This window comes from Siphateles boraxobius, unplaced genomic scaffold, assembly GCF_051911475.1.
Source record: "Siphateles boraxobius isolate OS27281-9 unplaced genomic scaffold, OSU_SipBor_1 65, whole genome shotgun sequence".
Taxonomy (NCBI): Eukaryota; Metazoa; Chordata; class Actinopteri; order Cypriniformes; family Leuciscidae; genus Siphateles; species Siphateles boraxobius.
In genome coordinates, this window is record NW_027509192.1 from 18568999 (window position 1) to 18588711 (window position 19713).

General features: G+C 45.5%; 1 protein-coding gene across 2 annotated transcripts in view; it reads left to right on the forward strand.

Moving 5' to 3' along the window:
- lrrc56 (leucine rich repeat containing 56) overlaps positions 1-19103 on the forward strand; it is a 46396-nt gene extending 27293 nt beyond the window's left edge. Inside the window, exons 7-14 of one of the 2 annotated variants that reach the window (XM_077211349.1) lie at positions 5046-5235; positions 5312-5479; positions 17143-17207; positions 17313-17434; positions 17524-17702; positions 17806-18109; positions 18203-18389; positions 18539-19103. In XM_077211349.1, coding sequence (XP_077067464.1) covers positions 5046-5235; positions 5312-5479; positions 17143-17207; positions 17313-17434; positions 17524-17702; positions 17806-18109; positions 18203-18374 — 1200 coding nt within the window. In that variant the 3' untranslated portion in view covers positions 18375-18389; positions 18539-19103. Of the gene's footprint in view, positions 1-5045; positions 5236-5311; positions 5480-17142; positions 17208-17312; positions 17435-17523; positions 17703-17805; positions 18110-18202 lie in introns of both variants that reach the window. The other variant, XM_077211350.1, reaches the window with a different exon arrangement.
- The last annotated feature ends 610 nt before the right edge of the window (positions 19104-19713 follow it).

Sequence of the window (19713 nt, forward strand, 5' to 3'; positions counted from 1 at the left end):
AAGCATGTAGCACATACCCATTAGTGCAGCTCAACCAGAAGAGCAAGTATACGTGAGAGTAGCCTGCGCACGAACACATCTGGACAGAACGTACATCTCACTTAGACTGACAGAAGTTTTGCCTGCAGAGCGGGAACTTCTAGGTTATAAAACCTGACAAAGGTGGACGGGGAGGCCCAGTCCGCCGCCACACATATGTTGTGAATAGAAATTCCGCTGGACCATGCCCACGATGAGGCCATCCCCCATCCGTAAGCGGCTGCTGTAGCGTCCACAATCCATCTGGATAGGCTTTGTTTCGAGACCCTTGGTGCGCCCACCAAACGAAACGAAAAGCTGCTCCGAGCACCTGAAAGGGGCGGAGCGCGCAGTGTAAACCCTCAGCGCCCTGACTGGGCAGAGGAAATTAACGTCACTCTCGTTAACGAATGGCAGAGCCGATAGAGAAATGATCTGCGCTCTGAAGGGAGTGCCAATCACTTTAGGAACATAGCCGTGTCTAGGTTTGAGGATGACTTTTGAGTCGTTTGGCCCGAACTCAAGACACGCGGCGCTGACAGACAGCGCTTGTAAGTCCCCCACACGTTTCACTGATGACAGGGCTGTCAGGAAAACGGTTTTGAGTGATAGGTACTTTAACTCCACGGAATCTAGTGGTTCAAAGGGGAAAGCTTTCAGGGCCTCGAGGACCAACAAAAGATCCCACATAGGAACCGACGGGGGGCCTGAAGGGTTCATCCTTCTGGCTCCTCTAAGGAAGCGGATGACAAGCTCGTTTCTCCCTAGTGAATGGCCGCGCGTCGACTCAGCGAACGCTGCAATGGCCGCCACATAGACTTTAAGCGTGGATGGGGACCTTCCCTTATCCAACAGCTCCTGTAGGAAACTGAGCAGCCACGAGACCCCACACGTCCGTGGGTCCAGGTTTTTGTCGGTGCACCATTTGGAGAACACAGACCATTTAGACGTGTAAAGCTTTCTAGTAGAGGGAGCTCTAGACTGCGTGATCGTGTTCATCACTCCTTTTGGCAGGGCAACGGGTACCCGTTGATTAACCATGCATGCAGAGACCAGCGCTCTGGATGGGGATGCCAGATCGAGCCGCGAGCTTGCGCAAGGAGATCCGTTCTCACCGGAATCGGCCACGGGGCTGTTAGTGACAGTCTAGGTTAGTGTTAGCTCCGGGAACCAAATCTGATTCTCCCAACGCGGGGCTATGAGGAGCACCGAGTGGCGCGTTTCACTGATCCTCTTGATTACCTGCGGTAACAGAGAGATCGGAGGGAAGGCATACAGAGGGCGGCTGGGTCAGATTTGGGCCAGCGCGTCATCGTTCTTCAAAAAGAACATCCGGCAGTGAGCGTTGCCTTTTGACGCAAATAGGTCGACTTCCGCTTTGCCGAACAGGCGCCATAATTTCTGGACTGTTTGGGGGTGCAGGGACCATTCCCCTGGGGGAACGTTGTCCCTGGATAATTTGTCTGGGCCGTCGTTCAGGTGGCCTGGACATGTGCAGCTCTCAGCGAGCACAGGTGATGCTGAGACCACGTGAGGAGGCGCTCTGTCAGATCGCAGAGGTTCCTGGATCTGACACCGCCCTGACGGTTCACGTAGGAAACCACTGACATGTTGTCTGAACCTACTAGAACATGGTGGTCCTGTATGAACGGGAGGAAGCGCTTCAGCGCGTTCTCGACCGCTATCATTTCCAGACAGTTTATGTGAAGGAGCTTCTCCTGGTCTGACCACAGGCCAAAGACCGATCTGTCCTCGAAGAGCGCACCCCAACCCGTGTTGGACGCATCTGTCGAGATGACCTTTCGGTACGAGACTGCTCCCATCATCACACCCCGCTGATACCAGTCGGCTGTTAACCAGGGCTGCAGAGCAGTAAAACAGGTCTGAGTCACTCTGATTCGTTCGCAGCCAGCAGCCCAGCTCGGCGAGACGCTCACGCATTGAGCCAGCGTTGAAGAGGGCGCATGCGCAGTAAGCCCAGCTGAAGCACTGCTTCAGCTGAAGCCATACAGCCCAGCAATCCTCTGGAATGTCTTCAGAGGGATGATGCTGCCCTTCTAGAAAGATGCGGCTAGGTGTCGAACACGGCATGCGCGCGCTGTGTCGATAAACAAGCCGTCATGGCCACAGAGTCCAGTTCTATTCCTAGAAAGGATATTGACTGACTGGGCAGTAATGAGCTCTTGGTCCAGTTGACCGTGAGACCCAAGCTTTCCATGTGACTGAGGAGCACAGTTCTGTGAGATAGCAGTTCTGCCTCTGACTGTGCCAAAATCAGCCAGTCGTCCAGATAGTTCATGATTCGCAAACCCTGATTTCTCAAGCGGGCGAGAGCCCATGCACTTCGCACTTCTGACAGCGGTGACAGGCTGTATCATATATGACGTCCCGATTGCCATGAATGGGGAGCATCTTGTGATCACTTTATGATGCGCGAGCAGCGCCTTGGGCGAAGCATTTACTAGTAAGCGTGAGAGCTTGTGAGCAGGCACGAGACTTACATACATATTCGACGCCCCGATCGCTTGGATGGGGAGCGTTTTACGATAGCCCTGTGACGCACGCGCGGCGCTTTGGGCAAAAATGTTTATTAGTAAGCGTGAGCGCTTGTGAGCGGGCACAAGACTTGTATACGTATTTGACTTCCCGATCGCTTTGGATGGGGAGCGTTTTATGATAGCCCTGAGACGCGCGCAAGGCGCTTTGGGCAAAGTGTTTATTATTACATAAATATTTGACGTCCCGATCGCTTGGATGGGGAGCGTTTTATGATAACTTTGTGACGCTTGGGGAGAGATGTGTGTTAGTAAGCTTGAGCGCTCGTGGGCGGGCACGGGACTTACGTTTATAATATGACTGATATGATTCTTAATGGCCGTGTGATAGAGCGGGCAGAAAGTAGGCATTGGCACGGACTCGTGGACACATTTCCTACGTTTAACACTCGAGCGGCTATTTTATGCTTTATGGGAGTGGGCTCTGTGAGTGACACGGGAAGTGTTGTGCATGTGTGTAGGGGTGAACACTGAGATGTGGGCACCTTTTCTACACTAAAAACACCATCGGCGTGAGCCGGATCTGAATACGGCAGCTCGCTGAGGAGAGCCGCATAAATTTTATCTGCTGCGAGAGCCGGGATCAAACATGGGTCTCTGGCACGAAGCCCTGGGTTTGACCACTGGGCCACAGGGGGAAACAACATCAGAGGGAGCTCTAGACTGCGTGACCAACGTGATCCACAACAACACAGTTAGTGCAAGCAGATAAGAGAGCGTCATCACAGTTTTTGTGAGTTGGCGTTTGTTTGCAGGCGTGCATGTTATATAACAGGCGCCTTGCTGCAATATTGACATTTCCAGCCGCTCAAACTAAGAGGAGCTGAGAGATGTTTGAGAAATGGAGGTTGGTCCGGCCTCAGCGGGACTAAAAAACACTCTTTCCTCATTTCTCTGGTGACGTATGCGCACGGGGCGCGCGGGAGGGCGCGTTCGCTTTCTGTACCTAAGAAAGCTGGCCGGGATCTCAGAGAAGAGAGCTGCATAAAATTTTATCCGCTGCGAGAGACACGGGATCCAACACAGGTTTCACCACTGAGCCACAGGGGGAAACGACAAAAGTTTCAGTTAGCGCGAGCAGATAATGGAGCGTCATCACAGTTTTTGTGTGTCGGCGTTTGTTTGCAGGCGTGCGTGTTATATAACAGGCTCATTGCTGCGATATTGACATTACCAGCCGCTCGAATTAAGAGGAGCTGAGAAATGTTTGAGAAATGGGGGATAGTCCGGCCTCGGCCTAATGAGGACTCTTTCCTCATTTCGCCGGTGACGCATGCGCATGGGATGGGTTGTAACGTAAAGAAAGCTAGCCGCTGTTATAACAGCTGTCAGCGGCGCATCCTCATCCATATCAAACGCCTCGTTCTGTGTGGCGGCGGCAGCGCGGGCGGGAGCCCGCGGGAGCCCGCGGCTCCGCGTCCGGGCAAGAGCTGCGTGTTCTTGGCCCAGGCAGAGAGCGCAGATCACATGGCGGTCTCCGTCGCTGAGCGGGGCTCTGCACGAGCCGCAGGACTCTTTTAGATAGTACGTTTTGCAAGAAAGGAAACGTCGCCAGATAGCGTAGCTCGCACGGATGGCTGAAGGTGGCGAAGACGGCCGGCTTCTTCAGGCGCTGTCCTAAGCTGGCTTGTCGCTTCCTTGACGGCGGTGGCGGCTTCTCTCTAGATCCAGCGATGCGGAGAGCTCGCTGAATAGATGAAAATCAGAGAATACAGCCTACGAGCCCTGCTTATATACGCTAAGCCAAGCCCATACTGGCGGGCTTTGATGCTGTGAAGGCGCGAGCGCCCTTCATTGGACGTGACGTCACGTTGGGCTCAGTGGTAGGCTGCTGCAGTTCCCGCAGGGCAGCCTATGAGCATGCTAGACAGCCTGCTCTAGGTCTGCTAGCTGCTGCACTGCATTGACAATGGATACAAAAATTAAGGATTGTTTTTTGGCTTCAATATCTCGAAAAGATTAATCTTTCCCGTAGCGTAAGCTAACTTACGCAATACGAGAGATCCTCTCGTAAGAGAACTATGAACTAGAACTCAGTCAAAACAGTGACGGAAAACCATGACAAAGAAACTAAACAGAAACTATTAAACTAAACAAGACATTATAAAGAAACTGAACATGAAATGACTGTGATAGTCATAGATCCTTTTCAGGTGTTGCAACAATGTAACGTGAAAAATACATATATATTTTTTGGGACATTTATGCATGAAAACCCATTCTAGTAGACCCCAAAAACCAAATCAAGACTTTGTAAAAGGGCATAATATGGCTTCTTTAAGCACCACAACTGTTTTCAACATTTATAATAATAAGAAATAAGTTGCCACCATAATATGGCTGTTAGCATGTTGCTATGCAGTTCCTAGGGTTTTCTGGGTGTGTTGCTACAGTGTTTCGGCTAGAACAACACAAAATATACTTGTATTCCAGATAGATTCATCACATTTGGTTTGTGTGTTTGATGAACAGGTATTAGACTACAGCTACAGGTCTGCGGTCCGTGAGATGATCCCTCAGCTGAGCTTCCTCGATGACGTACCTGCTGAAGAGGAGAAACCTCAATGCTGTAGTACTTCACAGCAGGATTGGACTCTTCTCAAAGAATCGATCAAAGACGGTTCAGTTTATGACGGCCTGGAGAACACAAATACAGATAGAGGTAAAGACAAGCAGTTGCAGCCAAGACTGTCTGAAGACAAGCACTTGATATGATTAAGAATGTTTCACTCCATTAGAAGAGAGATGTGTCAGTGTGTGCGGCGTCAGACCTGCTTCAGCCCAGCCTTTCGATCTGAGAATCTCCTCCAGTGCCAGACCTGTTACTTCCTGCAGCGGGTCAAGACCTGGGTCGCCTAGCTTTGACATCGCCATCTTGAATCACGAGGCCAGTGATCTAACTAAAGGTAAAACTCCTGCATTATTTTGACACACAGATTCATTGAAATTAAATCAAAATAGCGATATGGCTTACTGTGGTTATTAGGGCTGGGTAAAAAATATCGATTTCTCGATTTTAATCGATTCTCATTTTTACGAACCGATATCGATTCTTAAATCCCAAGAATCGATTAGTCATCCTGTTTTCAGTTGATGAATGAATGGAACTTTGTAGCGCGCATCCCATCCAATAAACGTATACAATAATCTTTGTGCTTTGTTACTATTGATATGAAACAAAGTCTCAGATTTCAAATTGCGTCCATTTTCTTACGAAATTCAAAAACATAAATACCGTTTTGGCGCTGTGGCGTGAGATCGCTCTGGCGCAGCTCAAGAGAAGCAGCAGCGCCGAGCACACATAATCTTCTCTTCCGCCTTAATATTACCAGTTACAGCGTGAAATAAACATGAATGAGCATCTGAAAGTGTGTTAAAAGATAGAGTATAACTTAACGAAATCCTTGTTGTCACATGGAATCGCTCAATCATTGTTTCAACCGAGGAAAGACGTCAGTGAAACAGCCTGTAAACAATATCATGTAACGTCACATTTACCTCAGAAAAACCATATCCAGTGACCATGAACTCGTTAGTCAGCTAGAAAAATTAACTCTAGAGAGGAGCATTTTGCTAAATATATGCACCATATTACATATGCATTTTATGTTATTTTATAATTATTTTATGTTTTTCAATATTTAATGCATGTTTGAATAAATCTGGCAAGTTTTTATGACAGCCACCATTTAAATATTTATATTTCATATAACTTTATTATTAGAAAAATAAATAAAAGTGTAATTGTTTGTATACAAATCAGTAAATCTTTACCTTTAATATTAGGCTATAGTAGGCTAATGAAACAATTTTAATGATACAACTGACTCCCATAGTTTACAGCATTGGTTAAGAGATTTGTTTTCCTTGAGAAAATTTGCCATGTATTGTACCTGATATCCAAAATAATCAATATTGAATCGAATCGTAATCGAAATCGAATCGAATTGCAAGCTTGTGAATCGAAATCGAATCGAATTGTGAAATTTGTGTCAATACCCAGCCCTAGTGGTTATCAATCACAAAGTCTATGCATTTATTTATACGTCGCGTGTTTCAGCAATGTGTTCGTTTACACACAAGCAGTTCATGATCCAATGTTTTCAGTGTCTCAGAGCGGCTTGGTTTGCAGTAAATGCTGCTCCACACGGAATCATCTCAGCATGTTCTCTGCATTTGTGTCACATGTGACATGCATTTGGAAACTTGCGGGAGCAATTATTCCAATAAGAATAATATTAATAATAATAAAAACATTTATTATTATTATTATTATTATGGACAAACTGAAAAATTTGCCCAGATTTAGTGAGAAGTGTTTTTTGTGAAGCTTTAAGTTGTCACATTTAACACTGAAAATGATGAAATTAAGAGGCACAAATATTAAAATTGTGATTTAAAAATAAGTAAATAAATAAATTCTTATTATTATATTAATATATTTATTAATTATATTTTTTCATAAATACTTTTTTACAGTGAAATATTAAAACAGTAATATTTCTTATTTGGTTTAATAGAAATAATAATAATTTTAGCAAATTATGGGAAATTTTGAAAAAAGGGAAATAGGAATGATTAATATTAACGTGTTATAATTAATTATAAATATTTGGGTAGTATTAACTTGATGTAGCACAGTGGTTCCCAGCTGACATAGGGGGTCTTTTAATGTTTTTTAAAATAACATTAAAACGATACTCGGTTACTAACGTAACCTCGGTTCTCTCCAGAGAGGGAACGAGTATTGCGTAAGTTTATCTTACGCTACGGGAAAGATTCATCTTCTCGAGATACTGAAGCCAAAAAATTATCCTTAATTTTGTATACCTTGTCAACGCAGTGCAGCAGCTAGCAGACCTAGAGCAGGCCATCTCGCGTGCTCATTGGCTGCCCTGCGGGCAACTGCTGCAGCCTACCAGTGAGCCCGGCGTGACGTCACGCCCAATGAAGGGCGCCCCTGCGCCTTTATAGCGTCACAGCCCGCCAGATATTCGTGGCTTAGTGTATAAAATAGGGGCTGTAGGCTGAATTCTCTGGTTTTTCGACGACTGAAGCGAAGTCGCTCGTGGCGCGAGCACGGCCGGTTACGCAATACTCGTTCCCTCTCTAGAGAGAACCGAGGTTACGTTAGTAACCGAGTATCGTTCTCTTACGAGAGGTTCTCTCGTATTGCGTAAGTTTAGCTTACGCTACGGGAACACTTTGTCAACGCCGTGTGCGCCAAGCATCCACATGAGACCCCGAGCTTGAGAGGAACCCCATAAGTGGAAAAAATAAGGTGGCCAGCCACGCGGGCCATCACTTGTACATAAGCACACATAGGGAATACAGAGCAGCGCGCCGGTCTGTATAGTCATATGGCACATACCCTACTTAGTGCAGCTCAACCAGGAGAGCTGAGTCATGAGAGTGATCTGAGCAGGAGATCTGGGCAGAATACACCTCTTTTTCAGACTGATAACAATTTAGCCTGCAAGGCAGGAACTTCTAGGTTATAAAACCTGACAAAGGTAGACGGGGAGCTCCAGCCCGCCGCTACACATATGTCATGGATAGAAATTCCACTGGACCATGCCCACGACGAGGCCACGCCTCTCGTGGAATGAGCCCTGATGCCCAGAGGGCATTGCAGACCTTTTGACGCGTAAGCTGCCGCTATAGCGTCCACTATCCATCTGGACAGGCTCTGTTTCGAGGAGGCAAGCCCCTTGGCGCGCCCACCAAACGAAACGAAAACCTGTTCCGAACGCCTGAAGGAGGCGGAGCGCGTAATGTAAAATCTCAGCGCTCTTACAGGGCAGAGGAGATTCACATCACTTTCGCTGTCAGATGCTGGGAGAGCTGACAGCGAAATAACTTGCGCTCTGAATGGAGTGCCCATCACTTTAGGGACATAACCATGTCTAGGTCTGAGGATGACTATAGAGTCATTTGGTCCGAACTCAAGACACGACGCGCTGACAGACAGCGCTACAGATCCCCTACACGTTTTACTGACGACAGTGCAGTCAGAAAAACGGTTTTTAGTGATAGATATTTCAACCCCACGGAGTCTAGTGGTTCAAATGGAAAAGCTTTCAGGGCCTCGAGGACCAATGAAAGATCCCACATGGGAACCGACGGCGGGCACGGCGGATTCATCCTTCTAGCTCCTCTAAGGAAGCGGATGACCAACTCATGTCTTCCCAGTGACTGGCCGTGCGTCGATTCCGCGAACGCTGCCACGGCCGCCACGTATACTTTGAGCGTGGATGGGGACCTTCCCTTATCCAACAGCTCTTGTAGGAAGGTGAGCAGCTGCGCCACCCCGCATGTCCGCGGGTCCAGACCTCTGTCGGTGCACCATCCAGAGAACACCGACCATTTAGACGCGTAGAGCCTTCTCGTGGAAGGGGCTCTAGACTGCGTGATCGTGTTCATCACTCCTTCTGGCAGGGCAACGAGTACCCGTTGATCAACCATGCATGCAGAGACCAGCGCTCTGGATGGGGATGCCAGATCGTGCCGCGAGCCTGAGAGAGGAGATCTGCCCTCACCGGAATCGGCCACGGAGCTGTATGTGACAGCCGTGCCAGTTCCGGGAACCAAGTCTGATTCTCCCAACGCGGGGCTATGAGGAGCACCGAGTGGCGCCTTTCCCTGATCCTCTTGATCACCTGTGGCAACAGAGAGACCGGAGGGAAAGCATATAGCGGGAGGCTGGGCCCAACCTGGGCCAGCGCGTCCTCGTCCTTCGAGAAGAACGTCGGGCATTGAGCGTTGTCTTTTGACGCAAACAGGTCGACTTCCGCTCTGCCGAATAGGCGCCACAGTTTCTAGACCGTTTGGGGGTGCAGGGACCATTCCCCTGGGGGAACATTGTCCCTGGACAGTTTGTCTGGGCCGTCGTTCAAATGGCCAGGCACATGCGCCGCCCTCAGCGAGCGCAGGTTCATCTGTGACCAAATAAGGAGGCGTTCCGTCAGATTGCAGAGATTTCTGGATCCGACACCGCCCTGACGGTTTACATAGGATACCACAGATGTGTTGTCCGAGCAGACAAGAACATGCTGGTCCTGTATGAACGGGAGGAAGCACTTCAGCGCGTTCTCGACCGCTATCATTTCCAGACAGTTTATGTGAAAACCCTTCTCCTGGTCTGACCACTGGCCAAAGGCCGGTCTGCCCTCGAACAGCGCGCCCCAACCCGAGTTGGACGCGTCTGTCGAGATGACCTTCCGATAAGAGATGGTTCCCATCATTACTCCCTGCTGGTACCAGTCGGCAACTAACCAGGGCTGCAGAGCTGTTATGCAGGTCTGAGTCACTCTGATTTTCTGGCCGCCAGACACCCAGGCTCGGCGAGGCGCGCGAGCGTTCAACCAGCGTTGGAGCGGGCGCATGCGCAGTATGCCCAGCTGGAGCACCGCTGCAGCGGATGCCATACAGCCCAACATCCTTTGAAATGTTTTCAAAGGGAGAAAGCTGCCCTTCTTGAAAGATGCGGCTAGGTGGCGAACACGGCGCGCACGCTGTGTCGATAAACGAGCCGTCATGGTCACCGAGTCCAGTTCTATTCCTAAAAAGGAAATTGACTGGCTGGGCAGTAATGAGCTCTTGGTCCAGTTGACCGTGAGACCCAAGCTTTCCAGATGACTGAGAAGCACTTTTCTGTGAGATAGTAGTTCTGTCTCTGACTGTGCCAATATCAGCCAATCGTCCAGATAGTTCATTATGCGCAGCCCCTGACTTCTCAGGGGGCGAGCGCCGCGTCCATGCACTTTGTAAATGTACGGGGTGCCAGGGACAGGCCGAACGGCAGGACGGTGTATTGATATGCCTGACCGTCGAAGGCGAATCTCAAAAATTGCCTGTGACGGGGTACTATCTGAATCTGAAAATAGGCATCCTTCAGATCTAGAGAAATAAACCAGTCCCTCGGGCGAACGTGCGCGAGGATTTTCCTGGTCGTAAGCATTTTGAAAGGTCTTTTTGCAAGCACTTTGTTCAAATATCTCAGATCTAGGATAGGTCTGAAGGCTCCGTCCTTCTTGGGTACGAGAAAATATCGGCTGTAAAAGCCTGACTCGCTCAGAGAAGGCGGTACCTTTTCTATAGCCCCTTTGCACAGCAGCTTTGCTATTTCTGCGTGAAGTAGGTGTGCTACTTCCGCATTCACTATCGTCGCGGTCCGGGCTTGAAAGCGCGGGGGACGGCGAATGAATTGAAGTGTATAGCCCTGCTTTATTGTGCTCAACACCCATTCTGAAATCCCTGGGATAGTTTCCCACGCAGGTATGTGAGCCGCTAGGGGGCGAATGGCCTCCGGGTTCAGACCGCCGCCATTTGCGGGCTTGTGAAACTGAACCGGAGCCGAGACCGTGGCGCGCGCGCTCTCGATTCTGGGCAATGGCCGCTCGCCGACAGCCGAAACCGGCTGACTTATGTGAGATGTCCCGATCATAAGGGATGGGGAACATACTTTTACCATACTTTGACGCGCGAGCAGCGCTCTGGGCGGAAGAGCTCTCTGTAAGCGTGAGCGCGCGCACGCGGGCACGAGACTTACAACTGTATCTGACGCCTCGATCAAGCGTTAACCAGAGGTGCCTCTCCGTCACGGTCAACGCGGCCATGGCTCGTCCGATGGCTTGGGCTGCGGCTTTGGTGGCGCGGAGAGAGAGATCCGTCGCGCTTCTCAAATCCGTAACCGCAGCTGGGTCCCGGCCCTTCTCATCCCATTCACGGAGGAGGTCGGCTTGCAGGATCTGAAGCACAGCCATCGAGTGTAGAGCAGATGCGGCCTGGCCGGAGGCGGCATAAGCGCGGCCGACCAAGGCGGAAGTGGCTCTGCAGGCTTTAGACGGGAGGGCTGACCGTGACCGCCATCTCGCGGAGGGCGGGCAAAGGTGCGCTGCGACCGCCTCTTCCACAGGGGGAATCGCTGTGTACCCTTTCATGGCGGCGCCATCCACGCGGGAGAGCGACGCGGAGGCCTGTGACTGAAGTCTAGCAGAAAACGGTGTATTCCATGACTTCGTCAGCTCCGCATGAAGTTCCGGCAGGAATGGAGCGGGCCTAGTTTCTGAAACTGCGCGGCGGCGACTTTGAAGGAAGCAGCCGTCGAGCCTGTTCGGCGCGGGTTCCTTCGGCAGCGACTACTCGACCCCGAGACGGTCAACAGCTTGCGTCAGCAGGCGCATAAGTTCCGCGTCAGCTCCAGCGCGGGTACGGGTGGATTCCTGGATTGACGAGGAGGCGGAGTGAAGCGACCATTCCTCGCTGTCTGATGCCTGGATAGAGCAGCAGTCTCTTGTGACGTGTCCCTCGGACTCATCCTCCGAAGCGACGGCAGTGAGGCTCGCAAGTGGCAGCTGCGCGTCGGTGAGGAGAGGTGGGGAAGGCGAGAGCGAGGCTCGAGGGAGGTTCTCCGGCGAGCGCGTCGCTGTGGCCACAGGTTCCGGCTGTCTCAGGGAACGGCGCTTCTTTCTGCGCGGTCCCACAGGGGGCGGAGTGACTGCTGTGGTGTTGAAAGCTTCGAGTCGAGCCCGCAGGTTCGACAGCGGAAGCTCCTCACAGAGCTCGCAGCCCCCGGACGCGAGGGCGAGCTCTGCGTGTTCCAGGCCCAGGCAGAGAGCGCAGATCAGGTGGCGGTCTGCGGCGCTGAGCGGGGCTTTACACGAGCCACAGGAAGTGCGAGGCATCTTTAAAAAGACGCTCGCTGCTCTTTTAGGATAATAAGCAAAAAAGGATACGTCGCCGGATAGCGTAGCTCGCACGGATGGCTGAAGGTGGCGAAGACGTCCGGCTTCCTCAGCGCTGTCCTAGGCTGGCTGTTCGCTGTTCGACGGCGGCGGTGGCTTCTCTCAAATCCAGCGATGCGAAGAGCTCGCTGAAGAGTCGAAAAATCTGAGAATTCAGCCTACAGCCCCTATTTTATACGCTAAGCCACGCCTATCTGGCGGGCTGTGACGCTATAAAGGCGCGGGCGCCCTTCATTGGGTGTGACGTCACGCCGGGCTCACTGGTAGGCTGCAGCAGTTGCCTGCAGGGCAGCCAATGAGCACGCGAGATGGCCTGCTCTAGGTCTGCTAGCTGCTGCACTGCGTTGACAAGGTATACAAAATTAAGGATAATTTTTTGGCTTCAGTATCTCGAGAATATGAATCTTTCCCGTAGCGTAAGCTAAACTTACGCAATACGAGAGAACCTCTCGTAAGAGAACCGAACATGTATTTCTAACTGGCAAAATGCAGTAAATGCATGATATCCAATCAAATTACCTCAACTTTTGAGGTCAAAACTGACTGCATCCACACAAGTTGCGTGCGTATGATAGGTTACGTGCAGACTGTGCTGCCTTAGCAAATCATGCTACATTACTGCCGTTCTCGAAAATGTACCTTTTGTAAAAGTGGGCATGTAGCACTTACTAACATAAAAAAGAACAAATATAGACAGAGTGTGGAATGAGATTGATTTAAAACTCAAACTCTCTTCGATACAAAAACATACCCTGTGTAAGTTCTTGTTTTTCATGTTGATAATATAATTTGGGAGCAAGAATGCAATTGTTCCCAAAAATCCACACAATTGCAAATGTGACTTTGATTATTATACAACAGGCCAACAAACAAAAGGGTAATATTAAGTAACGTACATTTTAAACACAATATTGTCAGTATTTGCACTATTTTGTAATGAAATAATAGTTCCAATGAAAGCAACAGCAGTACTGCAACACACAGCAGCTTTGTGAGCGATTCTGCGGCTTTGAACAAGTAGTGAGAGTCAATGATTCATTCATAAATACAGCTACTTGCTTCGTTACTGAATGAATGAATCGAAGGGCCCTATCATACATCATGCGCAATGCGGCTCCAGGCGCGACGCAAGTGTTTTTTGCTAGTTTCAGCCTTTCACAGTTATCATTTTCATGTCCTGCACCACGTTGTTTAAATAGCCCATCTGTGCGCCACTGCTGGTCTGAAAACGAGGTGTGTTCAGGCGTATTGTGGGGACGTTGCAATTTTGAGGCAACTGAAATAGACTACCAATTAAGCAATATTTTTTTTTGTTATTTAAAGAGCGCCTATAGGCGGGTTCACAACGCGTGTACACTCTGCTTATTACACACACACAGCAGCAGCAGCACACAAACATGCCAAATATTAAAAAATGAAGGGATTAAATGTAAAAGATTATTATTGTGTACATAAAGATAAAGATATGGTGGGGTCTGACTTGTCCCGTTCGATGGTTTGCTTGGCCGCTTTAACCTCGCGCACGAGCAGATCCGTTTCCTCTCTGGAAAAGCGGTCAGTCTTTCCGCTTGCAAATTCCGCCATGTAAATAGTGAATCCGCCATGGCGCGAGCACAACTGGCTTTTAAAGGGAATGGGAGATGAGACTCTGATTGGTTTATTGCACGTTACGCCCAAAAACACAACCCTATTCTCTGGGTGCGCCAACCATTTTTCCTGTCATTAAACAAGCAAAAGTGGATTCTGACACAGCATAAATGTGCTTGTGCCGTGCGCTTTAGATCATGCGCTTAGAGCGTAAAAATAGGGCCCGAAGACTCACTCATTAAGACAGTGACTAAGTGACTACTGGAAAAAAATTTTTGGATGTATTTTTTTTACCATCATTGCATATTTCTCTATTTAACATTTTTTTTAAACATAATTTTTTATGAAGTTATTTATAAAGGTAAAAAAAAATGCACTGGAAAATGAAATTAGAGGGCACTTATTGTTCCTTAATGAAAAGGTGAAGAAGAGGGGGTATACAAAATGATGGTAAATGCCTCAGGGGTTACTCCACTCTAAAAAGTTTGGAAACCTTTGTAGAAGAATTAATATTACAATTAATTAACCTGTTTGTCTAGCAAACACTCAGTATTAATCGTCTATCAACTCTCAGAACTCTCACTTTCGTGGCCACAGAAAAATAACCTTTCTCAATGGGTACAGTGCTACTCAGAGCATTGTTAAAGAGACTTTGTTTTGCAAGCAGTGACCTCAGAATCAATACTCATGTGATGTGCACAAAAGTTTAAAGGTGTAGTGTGTTATTTTTAGCGACATCTAGTGGTGAGGTTACGAATTGCAACCGACAAAAGTTACGGTGGCCGACAGGAAAAGATGTCATCGTCTGAGACAGCCAGTTCAGCAATGAGGTTTCTTTGCAAGGATAAATTAAGAAATTATGTTTACTTAATTATTCATTAAAACTATTTGTTATTGCGAATATTATTGTTACTTGTTCATCATAGTGTCAGTGTTTTATTCGCTGAACTAAGCTTGCTTCCTTGCACGAAAAGCAACATAACGAAACACGTTTGTCTGTTTAGGGCCACTATATATACTGTATATAGAAGGGGGTGCCCGCGGTTATGGAGATATAAATGTCACATTCTAAGGTAATAAAAACATAACGGTTCATTATGCAAGGTCTTGATACACCACTGAAAACATAGTTATGGATCTTATATTGCATTTCTGTCAATAGATCCTCAGAAATATTACACAATGCACCTTTAACTTAATCACGAGCATATAACTAGTCTAAACATAGACATATACACTCATGCATATATAGCTAAAATGGAAAGTGAATGAATGAAACTGAAACGGAAACAGGGAAATTAAGCTATGGAAATGAAATTGTCAGTTAACCACCTGAACAGAACAATCAGTCCTCTTAATTTTAGAGCACCTTGCTAACAAGGGGTCTACAGCTTATATTAAAACTCGGTTTAGTTAGTTGAATCTACTTGCACAATGCAGTTTCACAAGAAAGTCTTGATGCTTCGGTAGTTCGATGGTGGTGAAGTTATGGAAGTAAAATAATGCCAAATGTGTTTAAAACAAAAAAGCTTGTTGAATTGGACTAATTGAAAAAAAATGCATTGCACTAACTGTGCTTGGATTTAAATGCATTTTATTTTTAGGGCTTGCATTTTTATGGGCTAAAATTCAAACTGGTTGTAGCTTTATTTAAGCTGCAAGTCAAAATTTCAAACGCATTTTAATTATTAAAAATTCAATAATCTATATTCACCTTTCAGATTTCCCTTAATACATATTTATTTAAATGTTTGTTTAAAAGTACAACCTATAATATTCAAACAGGCAATTTTTGCTTAAATAAAACTGAAAGAATATCAATAGAGTGTCGATATATAATCTCCATCTGCTGTTAGTCTGCTCACCAGCAGGGGGTGCAAGTGTGTTGATGAAGACCAGAGCAACAGGCAGAGAGACTCATTCATTCACAACAACTGATCTACAGAAATGGAGCAAGTAGTAAGATTATGTAATGATTATCAGGGCCAGTATATATAAAGTGAAGACATTGAATTGAACATAAACAGCTTTTGTGTCTTAATCAGCTTTTTTCAGCAAATCAATGTCTTCACTGTTACTTTCACTCTCTCTCTACTGATTTTCCTGCAGTTCCTGAATATGAAACGTGTAATTTTCTGTCGAATTTAAACCACTGAATTTGTGGAAGCAAAATAAAATGGACAGAAAATTGCCTGTTGAATATTATAGGTTGTAATGTATTATTAAACAGACTGAATATTTTGGAAGTGAAATTTGGAAGGTGAATATAGATTATTCAGATTTTAATAATTTAAATGTGTTTGAAATATTTTAAATTGAAATAGTCACAGCTTAAATATACAACCAGGTTGAATTTCACTCCATTAAAATGCAAGCCCTAAAAATACAATGCATTAAAATCCAATCACGGATAATACGTAGTGAAGTGAAATTCAACAAGCTTTTTTGTTTCAAACACATTTGGCATTATTTTTCTTCCTTATGAAGTTGCAATCAGGTTCTTCCGGTTTGAATGAAGAATAACGAATTTAAGTGATGTCTGACTCGGTTGCTATCAGGAGTCCTCTCTCTGGAGTGGAAAGTTACATGGCTTGTAACTTTGAGGCTCAATGAAGAGTGTAATTTCAAGCAGTAAAATTTTCTTTCTTTGGAAGAATCTCATTTGCATGATCAGAGTGAGCTGGCGGTTTTGTATCCCTTTATACTCTGATTAATATAACAAGCATACAATTTACATTATGAGGAGGTGATATAAACCAATGGGTAGAGAGTTAAACAAGGATTATTTTGATATGAAGCATGATACCAAGAGGGTTACATTATCCAGTAGTTCTATCATAAGGCATGCATACAACAATATACAATACAAAAAAGACCATATATAAAACATTAATAATACACAAGGTCCTGGGGATTTGCATGTTCATTCATAGAAAGATTTGTCTATGAATTAATGGATAGAAGTCCGTTTTGTGTTTCTTCAATGGCCTGCGTTGCTGCATGTGACCATGATTTGCATGTGTGTTTGAGCTTCTGCTTCTGCTAGGACCTTTGGTCTTACAACTCCCAAGTGGATTATTATTAAATATAACAAAAAATTATGTCTGATCTGTCCAGCCGCTACATAATACATGAATAATATTAAGAATAGTTATATTTATTATATGTGTATAATATCACATATTTCCTGTTTAGACGTGTTAGACAGTGATACGTGAAAGGTGACGTTTCCACAGGTGCTGGCAGTGTTCTCTGTGGGAATCCACTACAGGTTGTTCGAGCACGAAGACAGAAAACAAAGGTGAATCTGTTCATATTGATCCATATACTGTACATGAAGCATGAACGGCAATATAATTAGGTATTAAAGACCCCATGAAAACATTTTTTTCCCCCATCTGCTCAGCTCAGCTCACCACGGCTCACCAGTTACGTTCCTGAACACACATATGACTATGAAGAGTCGAGCATTGAGGACCGTAATGATGTTTTTGCTGAGCTCAAAAGCTGGAGGATCGAGCACAACAAGTACTGAAACTCCTCTAACACACAGACACTCACACACTTTGCTTCCTATTACAATGTGGTACAATGGACACTGCGTTGACTTCCGACAGACATCTGTTGGCTATTGAGGGCCGGCAGCCGCAGGTAATGAGAATCCACCACAGTGATGATGAGTATGATGATGAAGGTAGCCACAGTCATAGTTTCAGCAGTGATGACATCACTAAAGACAGAACGGTCTGCAGAGACACAAGTTCTCCTGATTCGTCCTTTCAATCTCCCTCACCAGGTAAGTAATGTTATTCCTCTCATATATAAATATTATAAATGATCCTCATGTGTTTCTTCACGTTTATTTTATTTATTTATTTTAAATCTTGTGCTTCTGACAGAATCTCCCGAGATGTCGAGACTAACCTCTTCATCAGGCTGTTCCATGTCTCCCTCACCTCCACTCTCTGCAGCAGCTCCCCCTGCTGGCCGGAGGATAACACAGATCCGCACCAGGAGACTCAGACCTCATTATGCTGACATCAGTAAACGCAGACCATCAGAGGAGACTCCTGGGCCTGATCTCAGAAACCTGTGTCCCCAGAGTATTATGACTGTATCATCTCAGACTGTGTCTCCTCAAATATTCCACAAACCTCATAGACCCTCTGCTAGTCCAGCTGTCTCCCCTTTTAGAGCGCAACGGTATATTCCCTTCATTCCTTTTAAACTTCATATTTGTGTGAACTATTACTTTAGAAAAGGCATTTCTGACTTCAATATATTCTCCCAATTTAGGTCAGAGGATACTAGGAATCATCAATACTCTGACATCCAGCACAAACCAAAAACACTCTCCAACACATTTAAGAAACTGACGCCCAGACGTCCACAAACAGCCAACGCTGCACTGCAGAGGCTTCCAGAACGAAACCTGCTGCCTGCTCGAAGAAACACACTCTTGGAATGATGGATTGTGGGTCAGGTTAGGTCATACATCTTTTCACCGCAGGTTTACAGGGTTTCAGAACCACTGTTAAATTAATCTGCTGAAGTTGTCACATACATTGCTGAATCATTAGGGGGCGCCATTTCCATTATGATAAATGCTTGTTTTTCTCTGCTTTTTTTTAGATGAATTCCATGTTAGATTGACAGGAGAGAGTCTTGGTCCATATTCATCCACTGATATTATGTAAACACTAATACAGAGAAATAATACTGTAAGTGTCCCGTTGTTGATGTTAATGTCAGAGGACTCATGCTTCTCATGAAAACTATGTTTTCCTGTCGTGGATCTCCAGCAGCACAGCATCCCCATCTGTCAGATTCTTAACATGTCTGGTCTTGCAGGTACAGTGTGTGTAGAGCAGACGCAGGTGAAGGAATGTTATTCCATATGTCTCTGAAATATTTTTCACTGATGATAAGTCAGATAACAGTGTGTTGTTCTGAGAAGCAACATATAATTAACCTGTCAATAATTTCCACTAAGTTTGTTAAGTTTTTTGGACAGTGTTTAGGTTTTCTATTAATTTTTTAAACAAGGTTTTTCAGTGTACATCCAGATATATATCTTAAGGATAAAATAACTAAATAAAATAAACATAAAATGGCTGAAATACAGTAAGAAATTTGTTGGAGGGTTAGAGCTAAAGATCAAAAGCTAATTGTTAATAAAGGCAAATGGAGAATGAAATTGGTCATTTTTTTCAGTTTCTCTACTCATCTCATTTTGAGTCCAGCATAGTGTGATAAAATGCATATGGATCTATGACAAAACGTGGCAATTTTTCATTTCAGTGAATATACACCTAAAATAAACAACAAATATTACAATACAATTTGTTGCATTTACAACTATTTCGACAAAATAAACAATGGTAGGGTGGGGGGAAACAATTAGTGGCTTTTTCTTTTTTTTCTTTTTAATATTTTTATAAATGCTTAATATGAACATTCAGTTTACAGTGTGGAACAACATAATTAGAACACAACAATAAGTATTAAGAAAAGTAAAAGAAAACACTTCACCAACACCATAGCACAAAACAAAAACCGAACTAGACAGTAAAATAAACGAGAATGGAAAAAAAGAAAGAGCCCATTACTTAAATTTAAAAAAAATTAAACATTAAGTACTTTGTGCATTAAGTGCAAATTGTACATGTTCGGAGTGGTTTTGGGTTAAGAGAAGATTAAATTGTAATCAAGTAATGTTTTATCTTGTGTAATACCAAAAAATAGGTTTACAATTTAAAAACGTACATTTATGAATATAAAATCTACATAGGAAAATAATTAGATTT